At 45.5% G+C, this 22,573-nt stretch overlaps 4 protein-coding genes across 4 annotated transcripts in view; 1 reads left to right on the top strand and 3 right to left on the bottom strand.

Annotated features, from left to right (window-relative positions):
- Window positions 1–5,979, bottom strand: part of sik2b (salt-inducible kinase 2b) — a 42,336-nt gene extending 36,357 nt beyond the window's left edge. The window contains exons 1-2 of the mRNA XM_076036069.1: window positions 5,281–5,979; window positions 2,022–2,138 (exon numbers count right to left, since the gene is read on the bottom strand). Of these exons, the coding sequence (XP_075892184.1) occupies window positions 2,022–2,138; window positions 5,281–5,418 (255 nt within the window). The 5' untranslated portion in view covers window positions 5,419–5,979. The remainder of the gene's footprint in view (window positions 1–2,021; window positions 2,139–5,280) is intronic.
- Window positions 5,980–8,367: 2,388 nt separating this feature from the next.
- Window positions 8,368–12,826, bottom strand: laynb (layilin b). The gene is made up of 7 exons (XM_076036064.1): window positions 12,352–12,826; window positions 10,655–10,961; window positions 10,329–10,486; window positions 9,886–9,927; window positions 9,394–9,474; window positions 9,068–9,188; window positions 8,368–8,921 (listed from the first exon to the last, which is right to left on the bottom strand). The coding sequence occupies exons 1-7, from the start codon at window positions 12,554–12,556 to the stop codon at window positions 8,609–8,611; spliced, it is 1,227 nt and encodes a 408-aa protein (XP_075892179.1). The 5' UTR covers window positions 12,557–12,826; the 3' UTR covers window positions 8,368–8,608.
- Window positions 12,827–16,803: 3,977 nt separating this feature from the next.
- LOC142895205 (zona pellucida-like domain-containing protein 1) lies at window positions 16,804–19,505 on the top strand. Its single transcript, XM_076036062.1, has 10 exons — window positions 16,804–16,926; window positions 17,045–17,271; window positions 17,364–17,554; window positions 17,648–17,720; window positions 17,800–17,897; window positions 18,006–18,089; window positions 18,180–18,351; window positions 18,717–18,816; window positions 18,902–18,925; window positions 19,009–19,505. Exons 1-10 carry the CDS (start codon window positions 16,833–16,835, stop codon window positions 19,164–19,166), a joined length of 1,221 nt encoding a protein of 406 aa, XP_075892177.1. The 5' UTR covers window positions 16,804–16,832; the 3' UTR covers window positions 19,167–19,505.
- Window positions 19,506–19,541: 36 nt separating this feature from the next.
- Window positions 19,542–22,070, bottom strand: LOC142895206 (uncharacterized). The gene is made up of 4 exons (XM_076036063.1): window positions 22,045–22,070; window positions 21,841–21,899; window positions 21,659–21,752; window positions 19,542–20,643 (listed from the first exon to the last, which is right to left on the bottom strand). Exons 1-4 carry the CDS (start codon window positions 22,053–22,055, stop codon window positions 19,782–19,784), a joined length of 1,026 nt encoding a protein of 341 aa, XP_075892178.1. The 5' UTR covers window positions 22,056–22,070; the 3' UTR covers window positions 19,542–19,781.
- Between the last annotated feature and the right edge of the window lie 503 nt (window positions 22,071–22,573).

Below are 22,573 nucleotides of genomic sequence, written 5' to 3'. Positions count from 1 at the left end.
CGCTGTAAGGGCTCCTGGTGTTTTCAAATATGGGCCCTCGGGTTGTAAGAGATGACGGTTTGATTTGAGGAGGAGGGGGAAAGAAATTAACTCTGCCACGATGATAATTATTGCGATAAATTTGCTGTTGCTGCAGGAGACTTCGTTGGCCTGCAAACATGGATAATAAGGCTGGAGATACACGCTCATGGGAACGCACCTGGCATTGACGCCGCCGCCTCTCGACAATTACTGCTATCATGAACACCAGGAACTCTTGGAGCAGCGGCTAAGAACATTTGTGAATTCAATGCTTCTGGTTCAGAGCAGTAACTTGCATAAATGTGGGCAGTTCTAGACGCATGTCACCTTCTGAAGGGCTTTGTGAGTACGCTGAGCGTGCAATATCTTGTTTTGGGGCAATATAGAACCGCCTCATCTTCTAACTAATTGGGCCCAGAGATTGAATTATTGAAATAAAAATAATTAATATTAAATGTGAATAAAATGATTAATTTTTTTTTCAAAAACTGCCTAAACACAGGCTGAGACTGAGGCTTAGGTCACACATTTGAATGTCTATTGCTCAGATTGACACCGGCTTAATAAGGATACACATTTGAAAAGGCCCAATGCCGTAGTGCCGCGGCAGGCAGACACAGCAACAGGTGTCAGTCACTCATTAACTATGTTCCCCTATGTGTGAAAGCCAGGTCCTGCAAAGCAGCGGTTGTTTGCTAATGCATTAGAACACCGTGCAAATGGTCCCACGCTTCAACGATCCCGACTGCTAGAGAACCTGGAGAGAAGACCAACCAGGGGCCAGCAGCGGAGTCTGCTGCAGAAAAGCGATTTCACCTCACAGGGTTCGTCATAAAAGTGACGGTGTGGCTCAACAGGCTCCCCGTGTCTCACACAACGATTCGAGTCAGTCAGGACTCACTGAAGTTTTACAACTAAACAATCAACTTTATGTGAATTGGTAAGGTTCTATTTCACTGGAGCAGGATTAATGTTTGTAGTTAAAACCAAAGGGGAGTGTAATAATCTATTGTGGAAATCTACGGTGATGACTGAGTAGTTAATCCCACTCTTCCCTGCAGTATTTTTCCAGTAAGTTACTGCGTTCCTCTGTCTCCTGTTGCTTACTCCACAACACTGTTAGAAACCACCAGTTCACAACCCTGTTATTTAGTTTTACCCTCAATTTTTTCAGAAATTGACTTTTATCATATCAAGGTTTGTCTCTTTTACAGACTCAACATTGACTGATGTCCCCTAATTGGGAATGATGTCTATCATATAGCAGGACTAACATTAATTTATACCATCAAATTTCACGTTAGAAAACAGATAATGGGGAAATTAGGCAGTCAGACGTGCAATACATTAAGCTGATACCCGATGTAATGTATGCGCATGCATCTTCAGTGTCAAGTTCAGAGGATATTAAGTTCTATTTATGGCCATTCTTCAACAGATCTGCTCCCAATTACAGCGACCGACGGCCTGGAGGTGTCATGGGATAAACAAAGCAGGCTGGAGAACACAAGAGCCAAGCAAATCTCTTGGAAAACCTTTTCAGTGACACAACTTTTCTGGGACCAGAACAACCAAATACAAAAAGCATTACGGTCACTGAGAGCTCAGACCTCAATAAATTCATAGTGTGCTATTGTGTAAATCTGTGTTTTTGTTTGTTTCTTTGTTTTTTTTTTTGTTTGTTTTTCTAAGCGGATCCAAGGCCCCTGAGGTGTCCTTTGGTGGGATTCCAGAGGGCTCCTACGAAACAAAGTATTGACTGTTTCCAGTGTCATTATATTTGCGAGTTACATAATGACATGGGTGACAATTTATCATGGGTTAAGCAGATCTTACGTAATACCGGGAATGAAACAAACAAGGTTGATATATTTGTCCATTAGGAGACAAACATGTGAGACCCCGACAGCGGTTAAAAAAAAAGAAGAAAAAAAAGAGGCAAGGACGACTATGTGCACATCCAACAACGAACAGCGGACACTGAAGCGCGCAGAACCCACCTGGTAGAGTTTGATGATGTGGGGGTGATCAAGCATCTTCATGATCTGAACTTCCCGGTAGATCTTCTCCAGGTTCACGGCATCCAGCTGGGTCTTGTCAATGATCTTGATGGCCACCTGCAGGAGAGAAAGAGCACCAGGGAAAGGAGGGACCTTGTCAGTCGCTGTTCCGCTAACAAACAAACACAAGCGTCAAACTTCAAGGCGGCAGAAAAACGGTCAGTCTATAATCCTCGTGGAGGCAAAGGAAACTCGGCCGAGAGAAGCGTTTGCCGGAGTGGCGCTTCGGCCTCAACCAAAAGACCTGGGGAGAATTAGAGCCAAGCGGTGTAAATTATCGTGTGAGGGTAGAGCGGAGACAAATGAGGGCCCTGTTGTGTTTATGTGCACGTTCACAATGACACATAGGTGTTTAAATCGCACACTAGCAACGGCAACACTCCCGCCTTTGATTAATGGTGTCCGGTGGGTGAAAAGGCAATATTAACATCTCTCCTTCAGACCGTCCTGTAAACAGCATTTCGTCAGCACATTGGAACCAGTGAGCCCGGTTAAAGGAGGAAAATAACACCAGGGCCTCCATTCCCTTCCCTGCAGTCACGCCGCTGACGGACGGAGCAGGAAAAACGCTGACGAATTTTCCCGCAGCACAGCATTTGTACACATGTAAGGGAGCTGGTTTAATCGAGCCCCGTTTGTCTTTTTGTGCTTTTTCTGAATTGAAATTGTGTGTTGCTCGATAAATTAATCAAAGGTGCACGAACAAATCAGTTTACGGCTGTTTCTTTGGTCAATATTTGGATTGTTCACTGCTGCTGGTTTATCACAATTATGGTGACTTTTACCAATTGCAGTTTAATTTTTTTTTAGCCGTGTTGTGTGGATCATCTGCATTGATCTATTTAGGGGACGGGCAGGTGGCACGGCATCAGGTCAAAAGTCCCATTTCAGTGTGGAATGATATTATGGAGGGAGTGATGTTCAACAGGCACAAAATACACTGTATTCTCTTGAGATTTGCTAGAACAGCAATACATTCAAGTTCAATTCAAATGATTAATTTATCGATGGATATTGCCCAAGACTGGGACTAATCAGGGCTGGGCAGCTTTTAGTGTTGATGGTGCTCAGTGCTCACCTTTTGGAGCAAATTGCCTGAGGCTTTCCGAGCAAGTGCGTTCTTTGAAAACAGGTTTAGTAATCACATAGTTACATCTGCAGACTTAACATCATTTTTTATCTCGATGATAAACAAGTTGCCATCAGATACACCGGTTCAGCTGAAGACATATTTGACTTGAGGTGTTATGTCTCTGACCAACAATCACACCTGACATCACATTCCAGTTCTCAAATATTTGAAGATAACACAACAATGTTTTATCATGTCAAACGGCAAACAATGAACAACCGTGAAGAAACACAGTGGGCAACTTGCCTCTAGAACCGGTTTCGGGTCAGCATCCATATCTTAGAAGAGATGTATAAATAATTTGGAATAACTCATGAGACTGCACTCAACTTATCCGTACCAGATAGGTTGAACAATGACATACTTGCTGCAAAACTTTTGCACGCAGTCATTTGGGGCCGATGAGGTTCAGGTGAATTCAGCTTAGACCCCGACTAATGGGACGGGACAAAGCTGGGATCAGAGGGGGATAAATATATGACCTACTGAGTGAAAGACATGAACACATGGCAATGGGTAATCACTGCAAGTACTCATAAGCTGCATTGAGCGCAAGTGTGCCACAGATGAATTTCTCAGAGGAGCTCATGCAAGTGGGACCATGGGTGTGAAAAGCAGCTTACACACACATGGCTGGACTGTGCACACACAGGTGCATGAGACACGCTCGTTTCACATGATGACATGTGAAACTATGCTTTTGCCTCACGCTCCCAAGACAAAGATCTCATATATTTTTTTCCCCCGTCAACCTGGCAAACGTTCAAGTCGGGCAGCATTACATGAAATGGATAACCCGTCCCTCTGGCTGACCTTGGCTTCTTATGCAAAACCATGCTTTGGCTGTACCCTGCTGCTGCTGCTGCTGCTGCTGCTGCTGCTGCTGCGTGAACCAACCTGAGCCAAGTGACGCCTTCCCGGCCGCCCGCCCGAAAACGAGCATCCCGATTTCAACTGGTGCCGCACGATGACAGCTAAAACATTGCGGCGGACCAGCTGGGCTGAGTGTGACCTTTCAATTCAAATCCCCATTAAGAATTTACGACGAGCCCTTTCTGGATATTTTACTCCTCTTGCTTGTGTGCAATCTCAAAGGAGACACTTTGGAGCCAGAGGGAGGTCAAACGGCGCCGTGAGCGAGAGCGGCTCCATTTAGTGCGCCTCCCTCGGCCTTGCACATCGCAGCGTGTCAGATCTCCTCCAACACCGCTCCACTGTGTCAGCACAGTGCAACAGAAAGCCACGACACTGGGTGGCACCGGCATGAGAAAGGCTCCTCTGTGGAGAGTTGACAATCTATGCGTAAGAAACACTGTTAGTGAACTTGAACAAGCCCGAGCTCTGTTTCCTCACGCCGCATCTCGTCGCAGTGGGGCCGAGATACGAGGCTGCCTGCAAACTAAGCAAGGACCCCCTGTTAACCTTCCCCTTGAGCACGGCACTGCTATCTGCGTGCATGCAATTAGAGAGCAACCGACTGGCACATCCTATTCGTCACAAAGCCCCACCACGCACTGCAGGCACGGGAAACCCAATAAACCTCCATCATTATTTGGATTGCGTAATGGGACCACCGACCCATGCCGTTTGCCCCAGATACTCATATTTACAGTCTGCCAGGGTTCCTGATCCGGTACACTGACACTGCTTGGTCCGTGGCCAGCATGACTTTCAGGAGTGTCCAATGCCGGCGCGGACCGAGAACATGCCTGTTTACAGTTTGCGTCTCTCAGTAGCAGCGCCGACGGTCAGACCTTCTCACCGGCAGAGCGACGGTGGCCGGAGGGGGCGAACGTGCAAAGTGGCCAGGCACGACTCCCCGCACCTGAAGGGCCAGCCTCGCCTCGTACCGGGGGGTTGACCACGGCAGTAACCCGTGCGTGTTTCTAGTAACAGAACTGCGGCATCACCTTGAAAAACATCTGGGGCTTTTCAACAAAGTGAACGAAAGTTATGTAACTCGGCTTGAACAGTAGCCTAAGTTAGCATCGGGGGCTAACTAGTTCGCTGGGGAGGAGGGAGGTGGTGGTGGTGGTGGTGTTGGTACGCGGGGGACGGGACACTCACCTCCGTCTTTGTTATGCGGTGTCTTGCCAGCTTGACGACGGCGAAATTGCCCTTCCCCAAAGTGCGCTCGATGTCGTAGAAGCCCACTCGGACGGGACCCCGGAGCAGCGGTTTCTGGACACTGTCAGCCATGACCATGCTGTTCTGACTGGCACCGTGTTGTGGACGAGTAGACCGGAGCCAGCCACGAGCAAGCAGCGTTGGAGTGGTGGAGGTTGGGTGGGGGGCACGCGCTCACACAGCACGAGAGGAGGGGTGCTGCTCGGCGCGGCCACTTACAGACGAAGACGAGAGGAAAACAAACCGCCCGCCGCCGCCGCTGCCTCTTGTTCTCCAGCCGCCGCCGCCGTCGCCACTACCGCCGCCGCCGAGGACGCCGCCGCCGCTCGAAGCGCGTCCATGAAAAGGGAGACAAAGTTGAATTCCGCGTCGCCCCGCCACCTTCAGCGCCACTGTGGCTACGCTCTCCGACGGCGCCGAGACGCCGAGCCGGCCATTAGCTGCTCCGCGTGTGTCTGTGTGTCTGTGTGTGTGTGTGTGTGTGTGTGTGTGTGTGTCACAACCACGTTTTCGGCCACTACAATAGGATCGTAATACCTCCGCCTGAGGTGCCCCCTTCTATCAGCTACACAGCAGCACACGAGTTGACTCGCAAAGAGGCATCATGTTCTCCGGCTGACGTGTATTGACGTCAAAGCCATGGGGGTATTTATACAGGGGGCGGGGCCAAGGACCCGCTCCACACTTCAGTGCCGATTGGTTGCCACGACAACCAGACCCACCTCTTACGTCAACCGGTAAAATTGCTATTCTGAAATGTGGTGTTTGCCTGCCTTGTCCACCTTGATAGCGCCCCGCACACACAACACACACACAGAGACACGCGCGCGCACGCACACAAACACACAGGTAGCTTTCATGTCTCGGCCCCGCTGGCGGCTGAATGAGAAATAATTAAATAAACTCATTTAAAAAAATAAAATAAAAACAAAAAAACGCTTAGGCTGCCGAACAGTAAGGGTGTATTTTCACAAATTCGTTTCTTACTCGTTTGTTCAAATGTGCAAGAATACAGGAAATAAACGTTACGTGCGATTTGCAAAGTTTAAATATAAAACACAGGGACGATCGATTTGTCTCAATTCGCCTCCTGTTTAAATCACGAAACATAGATAAGCAAAAATATATATATATTAAAAAAAAAAAGTGCATTAGAAATGGCATTATTTATCCGAATTTGTCATGCAGTGCCCGATGTGAAACTAAAAATTTCACCAACCCCAGAGACACTTTTGTCGGCAACATTACACCGCCATCTGTCGGTTATTGTGGTAAATGCAAGGAAGGCTCCCAGTTCCCGTTTCCAAACGCTGCTCTCAGCACTGTGGCATTTGGTTTTTTACTAACAGGCATCTTGTTCTCACACCCTCACAATCCCACATACGCAGCCACATTGACAGACACGTCTCGCGGAGTCAGACCGCAACGTTTTTGCAACACAACTTTTATTTAACACACCCAATAAAATCTGGCACGGCGCACATTCACACCAACGCTCCTCTCTCCAGTTGCTGCAGTGAAATCCCGCCACAAAGCTGTCCAGAACTAGGTGGGCAGGCGGCGTGCTGATGGCCTCGGCTGTCACGCATTGACTTCCTGAATGTGTAAGAGTTCCAGATGTGCCTTTGGCATTTCCTGTCGAACATTCTCCAAGAACACACTGAACCTCTCTCTTTGCTGGGCTTCATCTTTCCAACACACTGTCCCCACAGCACACTGAGTACTCACTCTAAACCCCACTGTACGCCCATGATCAGCTCAGAAACTACCAAAGCAACTGCTGCTTTGGTAGCAGTTGACGTCCCAAAGTGTTGTCTATAGCTGTCGGCTCAGTCAGACGGTTTGGAGTGCGAGTCAGGCGAGCGGACAGGAGCTGCAGTTCTGAGGTTTAGCAGGGTCAGCAGAGTTCTGTCATCGGTGTTTCCGCCTGCACTGTCCTGTTCCCTGACATCAGAGCATAAACAGGAAGCCTCGCACAGGGCTGACACCAGTCTGCAGCCTCACATGCGGGGTCACAGTCTCCGAATAGAACGGCAGAGAGTCACACAGGATCTCTTTGTCCTTATGTGTCATAACACCATGACACCGATGGGAGATTCGGCGCTGTAGTTTACAGGTTGTTTACAGCGTTGCCAACATTATTTAAACTCAACCAGCACTCAGAGCGCTGAATGTGATCTCCATGAAACCACATTTACTGTTCCAGCACTCATATGACTCATTCACACTTATTTATATTCATTCATGCCTCTGAACCTTGCTGCAAAGTTATATAATGGTCTGGGAATTCGTCTGAGCAGCATAAAGTGCCAACATATGGTTGAGAATTTTGTGGTTGAAGAGAAACGGGGAGGAGAGGGCTTATTCTGAGTTTTTTTTTATGCAACAGTTCCAGAATGCATTTATGTCATCCATTCCACACTAATTTAATAACATGCATTAAATCCTTGTGATAGAAATTACATTCCAAAAGACTGAAACATATATTTAGAATGTATCTATAACCCGAACTGCAAAATAATAATTTAAAATTCATCAAATTATATATATGAATCTATTACTTTCAGGAACAAATCCGAACCAACTCACAGCTGCTTGTGATATGATCTTGACTTGCCGCACTGTTTACGCAGCCTTTTTTTTTTTGTTTGTTTATCTGAACAACATGTGGCAAAATGATCCAATTAAATATGAAAATGTTGATTAAGTTCACACATGGAATGGGGGAATAGTGGGAGAGCGATTTTGGGACATCTGGCAATTATTGAAATTAGGGGCCAAATTTGGTGTTGAATTAGATGGTGCCTAATGAATCCAAGAACATACTCCATAAAACGAATACGCAGATTTCATAAAAAGTCATGTGCAGATTTTTACGATGATGTCAGAAATACGTACGCAACTAGCCTACTCATACATACCCTGTGACGATGGAAATAAACCCCATAAGTGTTAGAGAGTTTGCACAGGCCATTCTGTCTGTGCTGGCGTGCCGTTTATGCTTAGAGGGAAGAAAATAACCGCCACTGTGATTGCAGACTCTTTTAATTTAGTTCCTTTGTACAACTCAGAACAGCTCAACTTCACTCTGTGAAAACTTCTTTATTAGTCTGACCTGTAGCTGCTGCATTTGAAGGAGGCGGCGCTTGAGATACACGTCCAGATAGATCCACGGTTAAAAGACTCGCCTCAAAGGCGTCGCAGGCCGATTGTCATGCACCGCGCAACCCGGGAGAGTCACTTCTGAAACCGCGGCAGCCCCTTGACACTATCCATAGATCTCATTTTCCACCCAGCCAGTCTGACTGTGGCAGCGTTGGCTCTGAGCTTTGGAAGTCTCATAAATGTCATTAGTTACAAAGCAACTCTCCCTGTCAGTGCACGACACATTCTCGTAGTCGTCACACTGGGGATCCTTGGGAGAGGCCTGGGGGTACTTTGTCATGATATGCGCTGGGGGCGAGCTGTCCAGTTTGGTCACGTCACTAAAGGCATAAGGTCCTTGCACGGAATAAGGTGACGCCGCGGCCGCCATCCATGGTTTCTGTCTGCTGCTGCAGCTCTGTGTCTCCGTTTTCCTCCTGAAACATGACGACACGAAAACAGAGGGAACAGTGGAATCATGGGAACGTGTTTAGATGTAAAGGCCACAGGATGATGTTGCTTACGCGAAAGGCAAGCGCCAACTTTCAATCATCAAGACTAAATAGTGCCGTGCTCTTCTTACCTCTTGGCGTGATGTTTGTAGCAGAGAAACCCGGCAGCTACAAATATGAGCAGCAGCAGAGCAGGAATAGCTGCGTAGAGGATGTAAGAGATGTAGAGGGAATCGGAGTCTGAGAGGGATACTGTGAAGAAGAAAGCCATTGGTTGTTAGAACTCTGACATATTTGCTTTGTATTTGACTTGGTGTATGAATTCTGTACACAAAGATGTAGGAGGTCAAATTGAATAATAAAAAAAAAAATAATCAAACAATCAAAGAAAATAATTTCAATGTTCAAATTTCCTTACTCTTATAACTAAGCAAAGTAAACAAGCATTATTTCTTACATGTCTCAGTTTGTCCGACATTTGGCCTCTTGGCACTTTCTGTTGTTGAGAATATGTCCGGCCTCAGAGATGTCACTGGAGCTGACAGTGAATGGATGCATGTAATCAGATTAGAGTCTTACATCATGCCACATACATATCAGACAAATTTATTCTTTAAGATATGTGCTGGTATTTTTAAAGCCTAACAACCGTAGCTTCTCTCTAATCAGTTTCAGGTCTTGGTCGTGTTCTGTGTGAATTCCTTCAAGTTACGAGGAGGGAGGTCACATGCATGAGAAAAGGTTTCTGTGAGGCTGACTTGTACGTGAAGGAAAACAAATTCATTAAAATACATTTTAGACCACGAGGGCTGCTTGTATGGGTATACACTCTTTTGAAATTGGTTGCCATTTTAATTCTATTACTAATCATTTTCATCCATGCAAATATTTTCTGCTTGTCACGTTAGTGAAAGCACATATACGTGAGTTGGTCAAGGTCTTGCTGTACCTGCATCGGCTTTGTTTCCTTCCTCAAATACTGGTACCTTTACTGTAGAGACACCAGGGTGGAAAAGACGGAAGTTAGTCAGCATAAACCATTCCTGTACTGTACTCACACTGAGAGAGAGAAGAAATGCTATGGATATGGTATAATGTATCAATGCCATTGGGTAATACAAAAACAACATAAAGGCACAGTATAATACAGTAAATATGATACATTTCACGTTAAAAGTAATTTTAGATGATTAATAGTCATATTACACAGTGTGTATATTAGTGTATGATTACATTTGTGTATCATCTCTACTCCTACAGCTAATTGTTTTCAACACTTGCTTTGTGTTATTTTCGGTTGTGTTATTGTCCCTTATACATGAACTCAAAGTTGGGATTGTTTGTCAACAATCGCAACACTGGACACACCGACTCTCCCATTCAGAGCCTCACCCTCTGGGTATTTGCAGACAAAGTTGTTCTTGGAGCTGCAATTGTCGTCATTCCACCGAAACAGGAAATGACCCTCTTCGTCAGGTGGTGCGGACGGTTGGTAGTACAGAACGGCGCACATCTCGCCACCACATGACGGCTCGTCCCAGTGCCAGTTCCTGAAGCAAATAAATTCACAGCGCTCAGTCATTTCAAAACACAGATATTTGAATCAAAAACGTAGAAAATAACTGATATTGACAGAGCTACACCATGCCAGTGCCATGTTAAGACTTGGCAATCATAACACATAACATTGCACAAAAAATACTGACGATGACAAATACCTGAACTTGGCTTTGCTTCCATCCAGCCAATAGTACTGTGAGGGGCAACCTGGGGTTGTGGTCCCCGGCTTGTGCCACTGTGGGGTGCGACGGAGGCCGATCCAAAAGTCTCCGTCCCCGGCCCGGAGCTGAGCTATGAAGCGCTCGATCAAGCGCTGCTCGCCCTCCGTTTCGATGCTGAGCAGCTCGCCTCCGTCCGACCTGCAGGCCTGCCTGGCATCCTCAAAGGTCAGCCTCCGCCTGCTGTCCTGGATGTAGGACACCTTGTAGCATGGACGCTCTGTTCCGCGGCGGCAGATCCTTTGACCTGGATCAAGAGAGATTAAGTATGATGAAACAATGTGGGCAGAACATTGCAGACAATTGACACTCGCTCTATTCAGCAAAAGCAAAGGAATCATGCAAAAGTGATGTTTTTTTTTTTTAAATTTAGTTTCCATTGAACCATATTTCTTTAATTGAGCTGAATACATTCTAGATTGAGGGTCACCAGTCGGCTGGGTGGTGTAAGCGAGCAAGGTTTATGACTTTATTATGACATTATATAATCGCGGGGATCAATTCCACTAATCTGTGATGAAGCCGTGTTCTTCTTCAGAGCAGATCAGGCAAACAGGAAGAATGCGCACACTCAAAGATAAAATAAAAAAAAAAGTTGAGGTGCTCAGCCAAAAATGAAAATCAAAAAGAGCCAAAAGAGCCGGCCACACTCAGTGTCCTTTTGACTCTTTGGGGTAGAATAACAAAAAGAAAAAAGATATTGACATTAACCCCCCCCTCCCCCCCCCTCCTGTCTGGCCATAATGACATTAACGTTCCAAATGGAATTTTGTCACAGTAAAACTATTCTACATTTTGAACACAATGACACAATACATAACACGTACAAAATCTGCATTGGGTCAAAGCAGATGTCTCAAAATTGTGAAGATTCTTGCAGGCATAAAGCAACAAAAACAAACAAGTGTGCTGTCTCTTCTCCATGCCGACATCACCTGCGCTTGCACATTACAGTTCACATGATATCTTTAAAGTGAACCAGATTTAGACAATGTTTATTAACATAAAAATATTATGATGCATAAAATTGGGTTGGTAGAAATAAAAGGTCCTGTTTTCATTAGTTGTGATTTACACTGAACTGAACAATAAATATAAGTCAATAAACACTGAACCCATCTCAACATGCCATAATAAACATCATTCTCTGTCTGCAAATAGCTTGTCCTTGATTATAAAAAAAGAGCCGTGAGCCCCCTATCTTCTGTCTGAACAGCTGAACAGCGCGCACAACTGTTCATTGTGGACCTCCTGACATCACAAACACCGCTGATAACACGATTTCCTCCGCATCACGCGCCTGTTGCTGCTGAGCTGCAGCCACTTTAGCATCGTCACTCACAAACTTTTGCTCTTGGGGGACTTTCTGAAGTTGTTTTTTTCCCCCCTTTCAACCACGACGGTCGTAAACGCAGTTCACCACGGGTCTCGAGTGCGCGGAACTGAGATGAGTTTTCGGCTCGCACACAGCCGCCAGCGAATGGCGCGACAAAAGTTTTTTTTTTGGTGGGGGCGGGGGGGGGAGGGAGTCTCGGACCCAAAAGTTTCACTCTGAACTAAAACAGGACGGCGGAGTTTTTCTATCGCGTGGGACAGACGTTAACGTGCGACTTTTCGCCTCTCTCGGTTCCTCTTACCGTTTATTTTGGACGCGGATCCGGGGTGGAACAGCACGGCGATCACGGTGCCAAACAGCTTCATGAAATCCATCTCTACATGTTCACGACGATGTCCCGGGCGATGAACTCCCGAAAGCACATGCAAACTGACTTGTAAACAGATGTTTTGCCCCTCTCTTTCTTTCTTTCTCTCTCTCTCTCCTGAAAAGAAGTGCCAATACATAAACAGAGCAGTGACAGAAGCAGCGGGTCGGTCCAGCCCAGACTGGGAGAGCTGCTAACTGAAGGCATGCATATGGCGCCTGTCTGAGGGAAAACAAAGTCTAGGCAGAGATGTGGTGGTGCTCTAAGATTTTTTTTTTTTTTTTCCTCCCTCTCTAACGAGACACAAATGATCCCCCCCCCCCCCTCCCTCGAAGACTTTCCACTAGTGGGACTCTGTGCATTTGTGTCTCTGTCCCGTTTCTACATGACAAAATGTACAATTTAAAGGAGGCTAAATTTAGTACACGCATGTTTGTTTGTTTTTTTAATTAAAAACAAAACAAAACAAAACAAAAATCTCCTATTTATCTCCACTTTTCTCCTCTGGAAAGCCAACTTTAAAGTTACGTAAATGATGTCATATCAAACATTAGCCTTTACAATCCACTATTCTACTATTTCCCCTTGATTTTTCCTCTCCCCCCCCCCCAAGGAATACACAAACACAGCAGAGCAAGCTGCAGGCACTTTGCACTCGAGTAAAAGTACACTACAAAAACACACACGCAAATCTCCATAAATGTAAACCTAACACTTAATAATAAATAGGAAACTGATGCTTTGTGAAAATGAGGTACCAGTATTCAGTAGCCTGTGAGTCAGAGAGAGGGCGCGAAAGAGAGAGCGAGGGAGAGGGAGAGAGAGATAGAGGGCCCTCCAACTGAACAGGAAAAGCATGCAGAGAAGGAAGAGGAAAGCTTTCTTTTTTCACACCTTCCTGTTCAGCTATAGGTTTGTTTTTTTTTTTACCCACAAGCTCTGGGGCCTTAAATCCAGACAGGAGGAGAAAGTTGCACAGATTAGAGATGAAAGCAGAAGAGCACTCCTTCAAAAGTGAGTCAACCTCTGGAGGCGTGCATTTGGCATCGGGCTGAGAAAATAATAATAATTATAATAAAAAAAAGAGTGACTTCTCACACAAGTATTCTTGAGTTTTTAGATGGAGGATAAATATCCTATGTACTAGAGCTGTCATCTGGCATTCGCAGTGTCATTCAGAGCCAGAATATTTGCGGCAGCGCTCGGTCGCAGAACTCCAGTCTCAATGAACCGCCCACACTTGGAAGCAGAAACCCACCTGTAAGTCACTCATTTGTCACATTCCCTTTATCCGCATGACAGGACTCATCTTCTCCGACTATTCGATGTGTGCTTTTGTGCGAGTTTTATTTTTGGCCTCTGCCCTTATGGAGTGGAGGAGGTGACATCAGCAAGGGGATGATGGCCGAGACGTCTTTGTGACATTTTTGAGGATTTTTGCCCAATCTGTACAATCAAACAGTGTTTTTTTTGGCTGCATTTCCCTTCAGGTTTACAGGTAGTTTGGCCATTTGGAAACTGTTTGCAAGCTTGTTGTTGTTGTTCTTCCTCTTTTACTCCTGCACCTTTGGCAGCCTCTATAAAATATGTCAGTGCAGACTGCATGACGCATGATGCAATTACACTTTGCATCATGCAGTTGGAACATTATACTGCAACATCTGAGGCAATATGAACAATCTATAGTTCATTGTCTGCTGCTGTGTGCTAAGATGATACCCCCCCCCGTTCTGGCCTTTTCAAGCCTCACTTAATGCGATTGCTCTTGCTCGCAGATGTTTGTCATGTGATAGAGAGCTGTGGCAGTGTGTACACAATGTCCTGCTTGAGATGTCTCACATCATTAGTGTGTTTATTCCGACAAAACCAAGCTCACCCAAGAATGCACTAAATCAAATTTTAGAGCAGAGCTTTTTTTTTTCTTTCTTTCTTTCTAACATTCGGCAGTTGACAGCTGAAAAGATCCTCAGATCCACAGTCCTCATGAGGAGGAGGAGGAGGAGGTTGCGTCAATAAGATTTTCGAGCGCTCTCGACTCCATCCGGCAGATGTCGCCAAACCCACGCCGAAAGCTAATCAGCCAACTCATGACTTTGGTGCGACCGTCTTCTGTATTGCGTAACTTACTGGACACGTGGAAAGGTGGACATTATGCCTGTTCTAAAATGATCTTTTCGCGTTTACTTTTTTGTTGTTGTTGTTGTAATAATGCGCATATGACGTGAAAAACAAACAATGAAAACCTCACAACACATTACGAGTAGGATGGCCATATTTTGATTACCAGAAACCAGGACACGTGGCGCCGAAATGCGATACTCAAATGATACTCTAAGTTTACCCAAGGATGTTGTATAATTTCAATATGTTTAAAGTAAGCCTCTCTCTCTAAAAACAATGAAAGCCAGGGCATTTTCATCATTTTATAAAAACAAAATGCTCACCCTAACTGTTCTCACTCAGAACAGACTGAGTTCACACTCAGCTGTGAAAAACTGCTGAAATATATATATATATTTTTAAAGTGAGACTTTGGAAACTGTTTGCTCCTCACTAAGGAGGCACTCACATGTTGTCACAGAATAACCTCGAATAAACAGAAAACTAAACTTGCATCATTGGAGTTTACTCTTATTTTGTCAAAAACAACAATGGCATTCATCACTATGAGATATTACAACACATAATGACAGTCTTTTATAATTCTCAAAATCTTTTTATAGAGGAAACTGTAATGATAAACAACAATAAAACCACCACCAACATCAACAACAACAACAACTTGCCCACTGCAGTTATTTCTTTATGTAATTTGCCTCACTCAGCGAGCTTAACAATGTCTTTTCTTTATTGTCCAGGCTTACAGAGTACAGTAGCTCAGGCCTCATCACATGCTTCCCATTGTATCCTCTTTCCTCCCAAACTCCCCTCCCCCGGGACTAGTTTTTGATTGTTTCCTAATGTGCCTACATGTCAGTCACCATTGTCAGTCTCGGTAAAAGAAACCAGACATGATGTATGCTAGTCATTATCGCAACAGACTGTCATGGGAATCCTCACAGACGAGCAGACTTCTAAATTTAGCTTGAAAAAAGACTGATTTCTCTTTGGATTTACATTGACTTCACACTGAGTTTATGAAAGCCGCAGTTGTAACAATATGTCTTTTCTATTATGTTTTGCTGTACATTATGTGTGTGTGTTTGTCTTGATTCCAAACCCAGGACAGTAAAACGTAACATCTGAGTTTAACGTCTATCTCTGCTTTCTGGCGATACCGATAAAGAAACAGAGTGTCGCGGGAGTGCAGACAGACATCCTTGCAGTTTTATCCAAGCAAATGTCCTCAGAGGCAGCGATAAACTGAAGAGGTTGTAGAGTGACGCATCGTGTAGAATAACAAATGTCATCCCTGACCATGGGCGCTTTGGCGAGATAGCAGCAGTGTTCTGAAACAATGGGACTCCTCGGTTGAGCTGTTGTGGCCTGTAGCTACTGTATTGAGACTGGCTGCAGCTTTGCAGGTCTGCAGAGAGCAAAGAAAACAACTGAAGGTCAGGCATGGTTGGCTGTTCAAATCCTAGCTTTTGGCAAGCGCGATCAGCTTTCAGGGATTTAAGGTGTTTTTCTCAACACGTGGATTATTTATCAACTAGTAAACTCTAAACTTTGATGACGTTGAAAATGCACATTTTGTGCATTCACAAGTAATGGATGATCTAATTTTAAACAAGAATTGGTTGCCAGGAGTGGCGTATGTTTGCCAGCATGTGCAAGTTCAAAGCTAAGGACAAAACAGCTGTACAGAAAAGCTCAGCACGGTCAGCATTAGAAGTGAGGGGAATCTGAAAGTGCTGTAATAATTCTAAAGTGTCTCTGCTAAATCCAACTGACAAGTTAATCTTCTAGGTTGACGTCTGACAGTGAGCCCTCCTGTAGCTGCTGTCCACTGAGAAGTCTCAGTGAAAATCTAGAGAGAGAGAGCACGCGTTGGTGTGCATGACATCTATGTGCGTGTGTGAGGGTGGGTGTGGATGGATGGGTGGGGATGTTGATGGCTGAGACTCACACCTCTGGTGGTCTCTACTCACTATAAAAGCCACGTTGCGCGAAACAGCAGCATGACTCCTGCTCAGCTTCCTGCCACGGTAAGATGCTCCGCAGACTTTTTCATCAGTCTCCTGCTGAAACACTCAACACACAACTGTTCCACACATGCAAAAACAAAACGCCACATTTCACACTGGCAATACTAAATGTGTTTACGACATATTCTTGTTGACTTGTGACTGGAATTTTATTTGGAATTTTGTATATTTTACTTTGAAAAAAAACCCCCCGTTATTACTGCCTTCATTTGTTTGTTTGTTTTTGAACACAGGATTGAAAAATTCTACAAACCTAGAAGTGACATCATGGATCTGTACCCGTGTCTCCCTCTGCTGGTGGTGCTCCTGCAGCCAGCTCTCTGTACCTACAACTGCTCCTCTGATGATGAGAGGACGCCTGGTAGCTTCATTTCTTTCTCAATTTAAACACAGCAAACATTTTCTTGTCTCTGCTGTCGTGTTTTTTTTCTTTTAATCTCACAATAACTAAAGGAAAAACTACTGTCTTTGCTTTGAAGGCAATTCAGACATAACGGTCGACTGTGGCGCTGCCACGATCACCCTGGAGATCAACCTGTGCACGGCCCAGTGGTCGGGCTTCAACACCACGGACCTGGCCCTGAACGGGAAGCACAACATCACCGACTGCCTGGGCTCCATCGACAGCAGCGTGGACCCTCCGGTCATCCGCTATCAGCTTCCCGTCAACCACAGTCAGGACAACCCCTGTCGACAGTCTCTGCAGGTCAGACGCGGCCTTGTGCAAAATAGTCCATTGCTGGGTTGTTGTTTTTTTTTAAATGATTTTTTTCATGATTTTTTTCCCATCTTGTCCAGATTGTAGATGAGGCTCCAGATCCTGCTGGACCCTTCAGCAGCTTCTCGAGTATCCAGTCAGTTATCATCACGGGCTACATAGACACACCCCGATCCGACCAGGGGCTGATCAGCTACTCCACAGACCTCTATTATCACTTCTCCTGCCGCTACCCGCTGGAGTACCTGATCAACAACACACAGATAGTGGCGTGAGTACCTGCTAATCTTTAAGAGTAACAAAACCAAAACTAATAAATAAATAAACATAAAAAAGCTGTTTTGTGACCCCAACAACTTCCTAGCTCCTCAGTCTCTGTAGCGACCAGCGACAACAATGGAACCTTCATCGACACGCTGGAAATGGGCGTTTTCAATGTAAGTGAAAGTTCAGAACGTAAGCACGGCATTCTAAACCATGAGAAGCAACATCCCCGATCGTCTTCTTTATCACCAGGACACCGACTATGGCAGGCCGTTGTCGGTGCCCTCAACAGGACTGGAGCTGCGAACTAGGATCTACGTAGAGGTCAAGGCTGTGAACCTGACAGGAAAGTAAGCGAAATGTATTAGGATGAGTAGTTATTTGAGCTGATGAGTTTTTTTCCAACACCGAATGAAAGTGCTTGCACAGTTAGTAACAGTCACTGTCACTGTTTTCAGCTTCTACGTGCTGCTGGATCACTGCTTTGCCACCCCGACCGCCTACAACATGACACAGATGGAGCAGCAAAACTTCTTTGCTGGGTACGGAGGCGCACACGAGTAGAACAAAAAAACCCCACCAACGATTAATTTTGCGTCGTCGACTCACCCAATGACTGTTTTTCCCGACAGCTGCTCGGTGGAGCAAAGGACGTCGGTGACCAGCAACGGCCTTTCCAAGGTCGCCCGCTTCGACTTTGAGACCTTCCGCTTCGTGCAGCACCGCGACCAGCCAAAGTCCAGCATCTATGTGCACTGCATCGTGAGGCTGTGCGAGCCAAGCAAGTGCCAGGAGCTGCTGTCTGTAAGTCAATGCATTAAAATAAAGAAATTAATTAAAAACAGCTGAATCATCAGGAAAAAGTCAGACGTAATGTGACAGATTGCTGTTTATTCGACGCTTCGGCTGTTTGAAAAGAGCAGCTCTGGTGCTTGTTAAATCTTGAGTAGACTTGACAAACTTAAAACTGGCTAAGAATCAGCATAGACAGAGTATTTGATCGTCTTGCTAGTGTAATGTGGAGATTAAAAAAAAAAAAATCAAACAACACAAACCTTCCCGGGTTCAAGCATGAGACACCTGACTGTCAGGAAATCGCCGCTGACTCCTATGAAAAATTATTTTACAAATGAACCACGTGGAATCCATGCACCGCTTAATATTTCTAGGCGTGCAGCAAGAGAAGGAGGAGATCTCTGACTCCTTTTGGACAAGAGAGCACTGATTCTGCCACGGTGACACTGGGACCTCTTTACACCGCTAGAGAAGGTACGACCCAGTTCCGATTACCCAACGCCATCAGTTAAAAAGGGCAACGTTTTCACTTTACTCGTCTTATCCTTCTCTCCTAAAGACAGGCCGTTTGCCGCCTCCCACAGTGAGTAGACTCACATCCATCACTTCAAACTTAAAGTCCCCAAAAAGACTCTCTATTAATGTCCCCCTTTCTTTCTGGGTCAGGTGACGACGCACCGTCAGAGCGGGAGGATGGCGACGTGACGGGCCTGGTGGTGGGCGTGGTTTTCGGCTCGGCTGCTGCGGCCCTGCTGGTTCTGGGCACCTGGTTCGCTCTAAAGAAGTTCTACTGGGTTGGAGGACTGCCTCACGCTTTGGCCTGACAGAACAGCCGGCCAGTCAACCTCGAGTCTTATCACGCCGCAGCGCTCATGGATCAAATTGTGAATTCATGATGGTTCGGCCAATTTCGCAAGAGAGTCACATACTATATTTCTCATACATCCAACTGCATTGCTGTATCTTCATTCATTATGGGGTCATGTGAGAGCTTAGCTTCTATTATCAATATGCTAATAGCAACTTCTCAGGAAAAACAACAATATTAAACGTATAAATATATGTCTTTGTAAATGGCAGCTGGTCTTTCAGGGTGTCTTGTAAATTTTCTTGTTGCACAGAATAAAAATATAGTTTTGATTTACGAAAGCCGATGTCGTTCCCTCTGGGTAATTGCACAAAATCTTTGCTCAGAAATCCAAAGTTTATCATCTTTACTATTCAAAAGCAGCATGTTTTTACATTACACATATATACAATACAAATCAATTTCGCCACATGCTCAAACAAACACATCATTCAATGCCATACATTTATAAATATTGAGACACTAACAATCTTCTTTGGTACAATAGCAAAAAAATAAACATAAACAAATCGAGGCAAAAATTATGTGAAGGCAACCTTGGAGGTAGCTGCTAAGTGGCTTGTTCCGACTGTCACGACACTGAGTGCATAATGTCCTGGATCAGGGCAGAGAGCCGAACTGTAAAGTCCCCTGGCAGAGAGCCATCGGATTGTGAGGAAGAAGAGGATGAAGAAAAAGAAGACAAGCTGGAGGTTCCCCGGACCTGCAGCTCCTCCTTCAGCCCCTGGATCAGCCTCTCCATGCGAGCGCCAAACACTTGGCTCTGCAGCGCTGCGTTCTGGCAGAACCTCTCCAGGCTGGCTGCCACCTCAGTCCCCTGAGGTCGCGCCGTGTCCAGCAGGGCGGCGATCTCTGCTTTGAGAGCCGCCACCTGAGTCTGGGCGTCTGCTCGGAGGGAGCTCACCTCCCTCTCCAACCTTGAGCTGATTTCCTGCCAGAGCTCTGGCTCGGCTGCCTCCTCCTCGCTCGTGCTGATCTCTCTCAGGTGCTCCACCACCCCGGCGGCTCTCGTGTTGAAGTCGGTGATGCTGTCAGCCAGTCTGGAGCTGCCTTGCTCCAGGGTTTGACTCATCCAGTGCAGGGCCTCCCCGTAAACGGCCGCGCTGGCCTCCGGCTGGACCTCGGCCTGCTCCAGGCCCTGCAGGTAGAGCCTCAGCTGGCCGCAGAGGTCCTTGGCGTTGCTGCTGAGGGCGCTCTGGAGCTGCTGGGTGATGGGCGCCAGGCGCTCCCTCATGCCGGCCAGAGTGGCGCTGAGGTGGGACGAGGACGGCGACAGCCTCTCCTGCAGCTCGGCCAGCTCCTGGCGCAGGCGGGTGCGCAGCCGCTCCGACTCCATGTTGAGTTTGTGCTGCATCTCCTCTGCGACGGGGCTCGCGCCGCCATCGTCTCGGCTGTAAAGGTCACTGGTGTCGATGTGGCTCTTGTAGATTGCACTAAGGGGGATGAGATAAAATTGTCACTGAGGCTTTGCTCTCACGGCAGATCTGGTTCTTTTTCTCTCTGCATAACAGGGTGATCTGATTGGTTAACGACTGTGTGACCTGCATAAATTACATATAATCCCCTTTTGTCAAGTCACTATTTAACCATCAGTGGGCTGCGATGCATAAATGAGGAGCAAAAAGCAATTTAGAACGAGATAAGAAAAAACTAAATATTACTCATGTACTAGCTATATAACGTGCTTTAATTTAAGTTCAAACAAGAGAAATATCAACAAAGAGGCACTCAGTTAGGTTTATTATTTTGGTCAGGGTTTGCAACGCCCCCTTCTCTATTTAATTTTCATTTTCATTTTATGGAGTTATCAATTATTCATAGTGATCTTAATTAGATACCCAAACATATGTTGCTCTTATCCACTTGGCAGGTGGATTTTCCTTCATAAGCCACTTAGCCACTTCAGCAATTAAATCATTTGCTTTTCAGACTGTAATGGATTTCTTTCAACTGAGAACTCCTGTCTTTAAGGGTCTTGTGACGGCCTCTCGGGGACCTGTACAAACGTTTAGAACCAGTTTTGAACCAGTTTTATTCGTTTATTTTTCAGATATAAACGGCAACTGAAGTGAAAAAGGGCAAGAGCCCCTCCTCCGCAATGCTGTTGGCGGCTGCTGTGGAGGAGCGAAAATCAAACAAAAACCACATTGTGGCTAAAAGAAAGTATTTTGAATGCCATTTATGGAGCCATTTACACAACTTATTCTATTCCAGCCATTTATTCAACCACCCTTGACTTTGGTCCCCCAATCACTGAAGTAGCAGCTGTTGCACAGACACCTGCTCCCAGTGCAAAATAAAACAGAATTTTTAGTATAAATCCGCATATTTTCACACTTGTCACCTCGATACCACTGTATAGTAAGATCCGCCTACAGTTGAAATAAATCTGAGCTGTATCTTGTTTTCCATTCCTTGAAATAAGTGCATGCAGTTCAGTTCACATACTCTGAGTCCTTTGTTAATTCTGCCTTGTCGTGAACTTGGTTTGCCTCGGAATCGATCCAGGTCGCCTCCCTGATGTCACGGTGGAGTGGATACGCTGCGCAGGCACAGACGCAAACACTTGAATTAAAGAAACACACACACAAGCAAAGGGCAGTTGAAAGCAGCGGTGGAGCATTCCTTACCTGAGGTTGTCAAAAATGACAGGGCAAGGATCACTGCTTTGAAATGCATCTTCGTCTTCCTGGTAAAGGTCAGATACAAAAGGATTAGAATGAACAAATGACCACACTGTCAACACACTACTATGTTATATAGATATTCTTTTCATGCAATCCCTTCCCAAGATAGTCTGCATTTTTAAAATAAAATAAATGACAGTCCTTTACCTGAGGATCATGGGTCTGTGGAGGAGCCATGGCTCTCCTCTGACTTATAAAGGCCCTTGTTATCAGAGCGACAGCCTCGATCCTGCCTGTGTCAACAGTTAACACGTGGAGGGTCACACTGAAAATGACAGAATACGTCACCGTTATTATCATTTACAGTCTGGGCCACACACACACACACACACACACACACACACACACACACACACCACACACACACACACACACACACACACACAAGGTGTAGTCATGTTTATAGCACGTACTGAACCTTTATAACACCTTTTCCAGTGCTTGTTGTATTTGTAGGCAAATTGCACCTCGCGGGAAAGATTGCACACATTTAATCCCCGACTGAACGGGACAGAAGAGCACGCAATCAAGACACTTTCGCATAATTTTTAAAGGCTGTTATTAAACTGAAATATCAATGTAGCAGCAAACTCAATCACACCTCCACACTCTTCGTTCAATATATTGGAACAACCCGGAAAGGTTCAGCAAGTTCATGTTTGTATTTCCAGATAAG

Source organism: Nelusetta ayraudi, unplaced genomic scaffold, assembly GCF_046127955.1.
Source record: "Nelusetta ayraudi isolate G7.1 ecotype Tasmania unplaced genomic scaffold, CSIRO-AGI_Nayr_v1 ptg000048l, whole genome shotgun sequence".
NCBI lineage: Eukaryota > Metazoa > Chordata > Actinopteri > Tetraodontiformes > Monacanthidae > Nelusetta > Nelusetta ayraudi.
The sequence above is the reverse complement of the archived record's forward strand: the minus strand, read 5'-3'. Positions and strand labels throughout refer to the sequence as shown.

Excerpts from the sequence above, each read along its gene's own strand:
- laynb (XM_076036064.1), bottom strand. The coding sequence starts at position 12,556 with ATGTATTGGCACTTCTTTTCAGGAGAGAGAGAGAGAAAGAAAGAAAGA. Across the intron at positions 9,928-10,328 it reads TGTCTGCAAATACCCAGAGG|TAAAGGTACCAGTATTTGAG; the intron begins GTGAGGCTCTGA and ends GTGTCTCTACAG. Across the intron at positions 9,475-9,885 it reads AGGAAACAAAGCCGATGCAG|CTCCAGTGACATCTCTGAGG; the intron begins GTACAGCAAGAC and ends ATTCACTGTCAG.
- LOC142895205 (XM_076036062.1), top strand. The coding sequence starts at position 16,833 with ATGGATCTGTACCCGTGTCTCCCTCTGCTGGTGGTGCTCCTGCAGCCA. Across the intron at positions 17,272-17,363 it reads CCTGTCGACAGTCTCTGCAG|ATTGTAGATGAGGCTCCAGA; the intron begins GTCAGACGCGGC and ends CATCTTGTCCAG. Across the intron at positions 17,898-18,005 it reads GCTGTGAACCTGACAGGAAA|CTTCTACGTGCTGCTGGATC; the intron begins GTAAGCGAAATG and ends CACTGTTTTCAG.
- LOC142895206 (XM_076036063.1), bottom strand. Across the intron at positions 21,753-21,840 it reads GTCATTTTTGACAACCTCAG|CGTATCCACTCCACCGTGAC; the intron begins GTAAGGAATGCT and ends GTGCCTGCGCAG. Across the intron at positions 20,644-21,658 it reads GAATTAACAAAGGACTCAGA|TGCAATCTACAAGAGCCACA; the intron begins GTATGTGAACTG and ends CATCCCCCTTAG.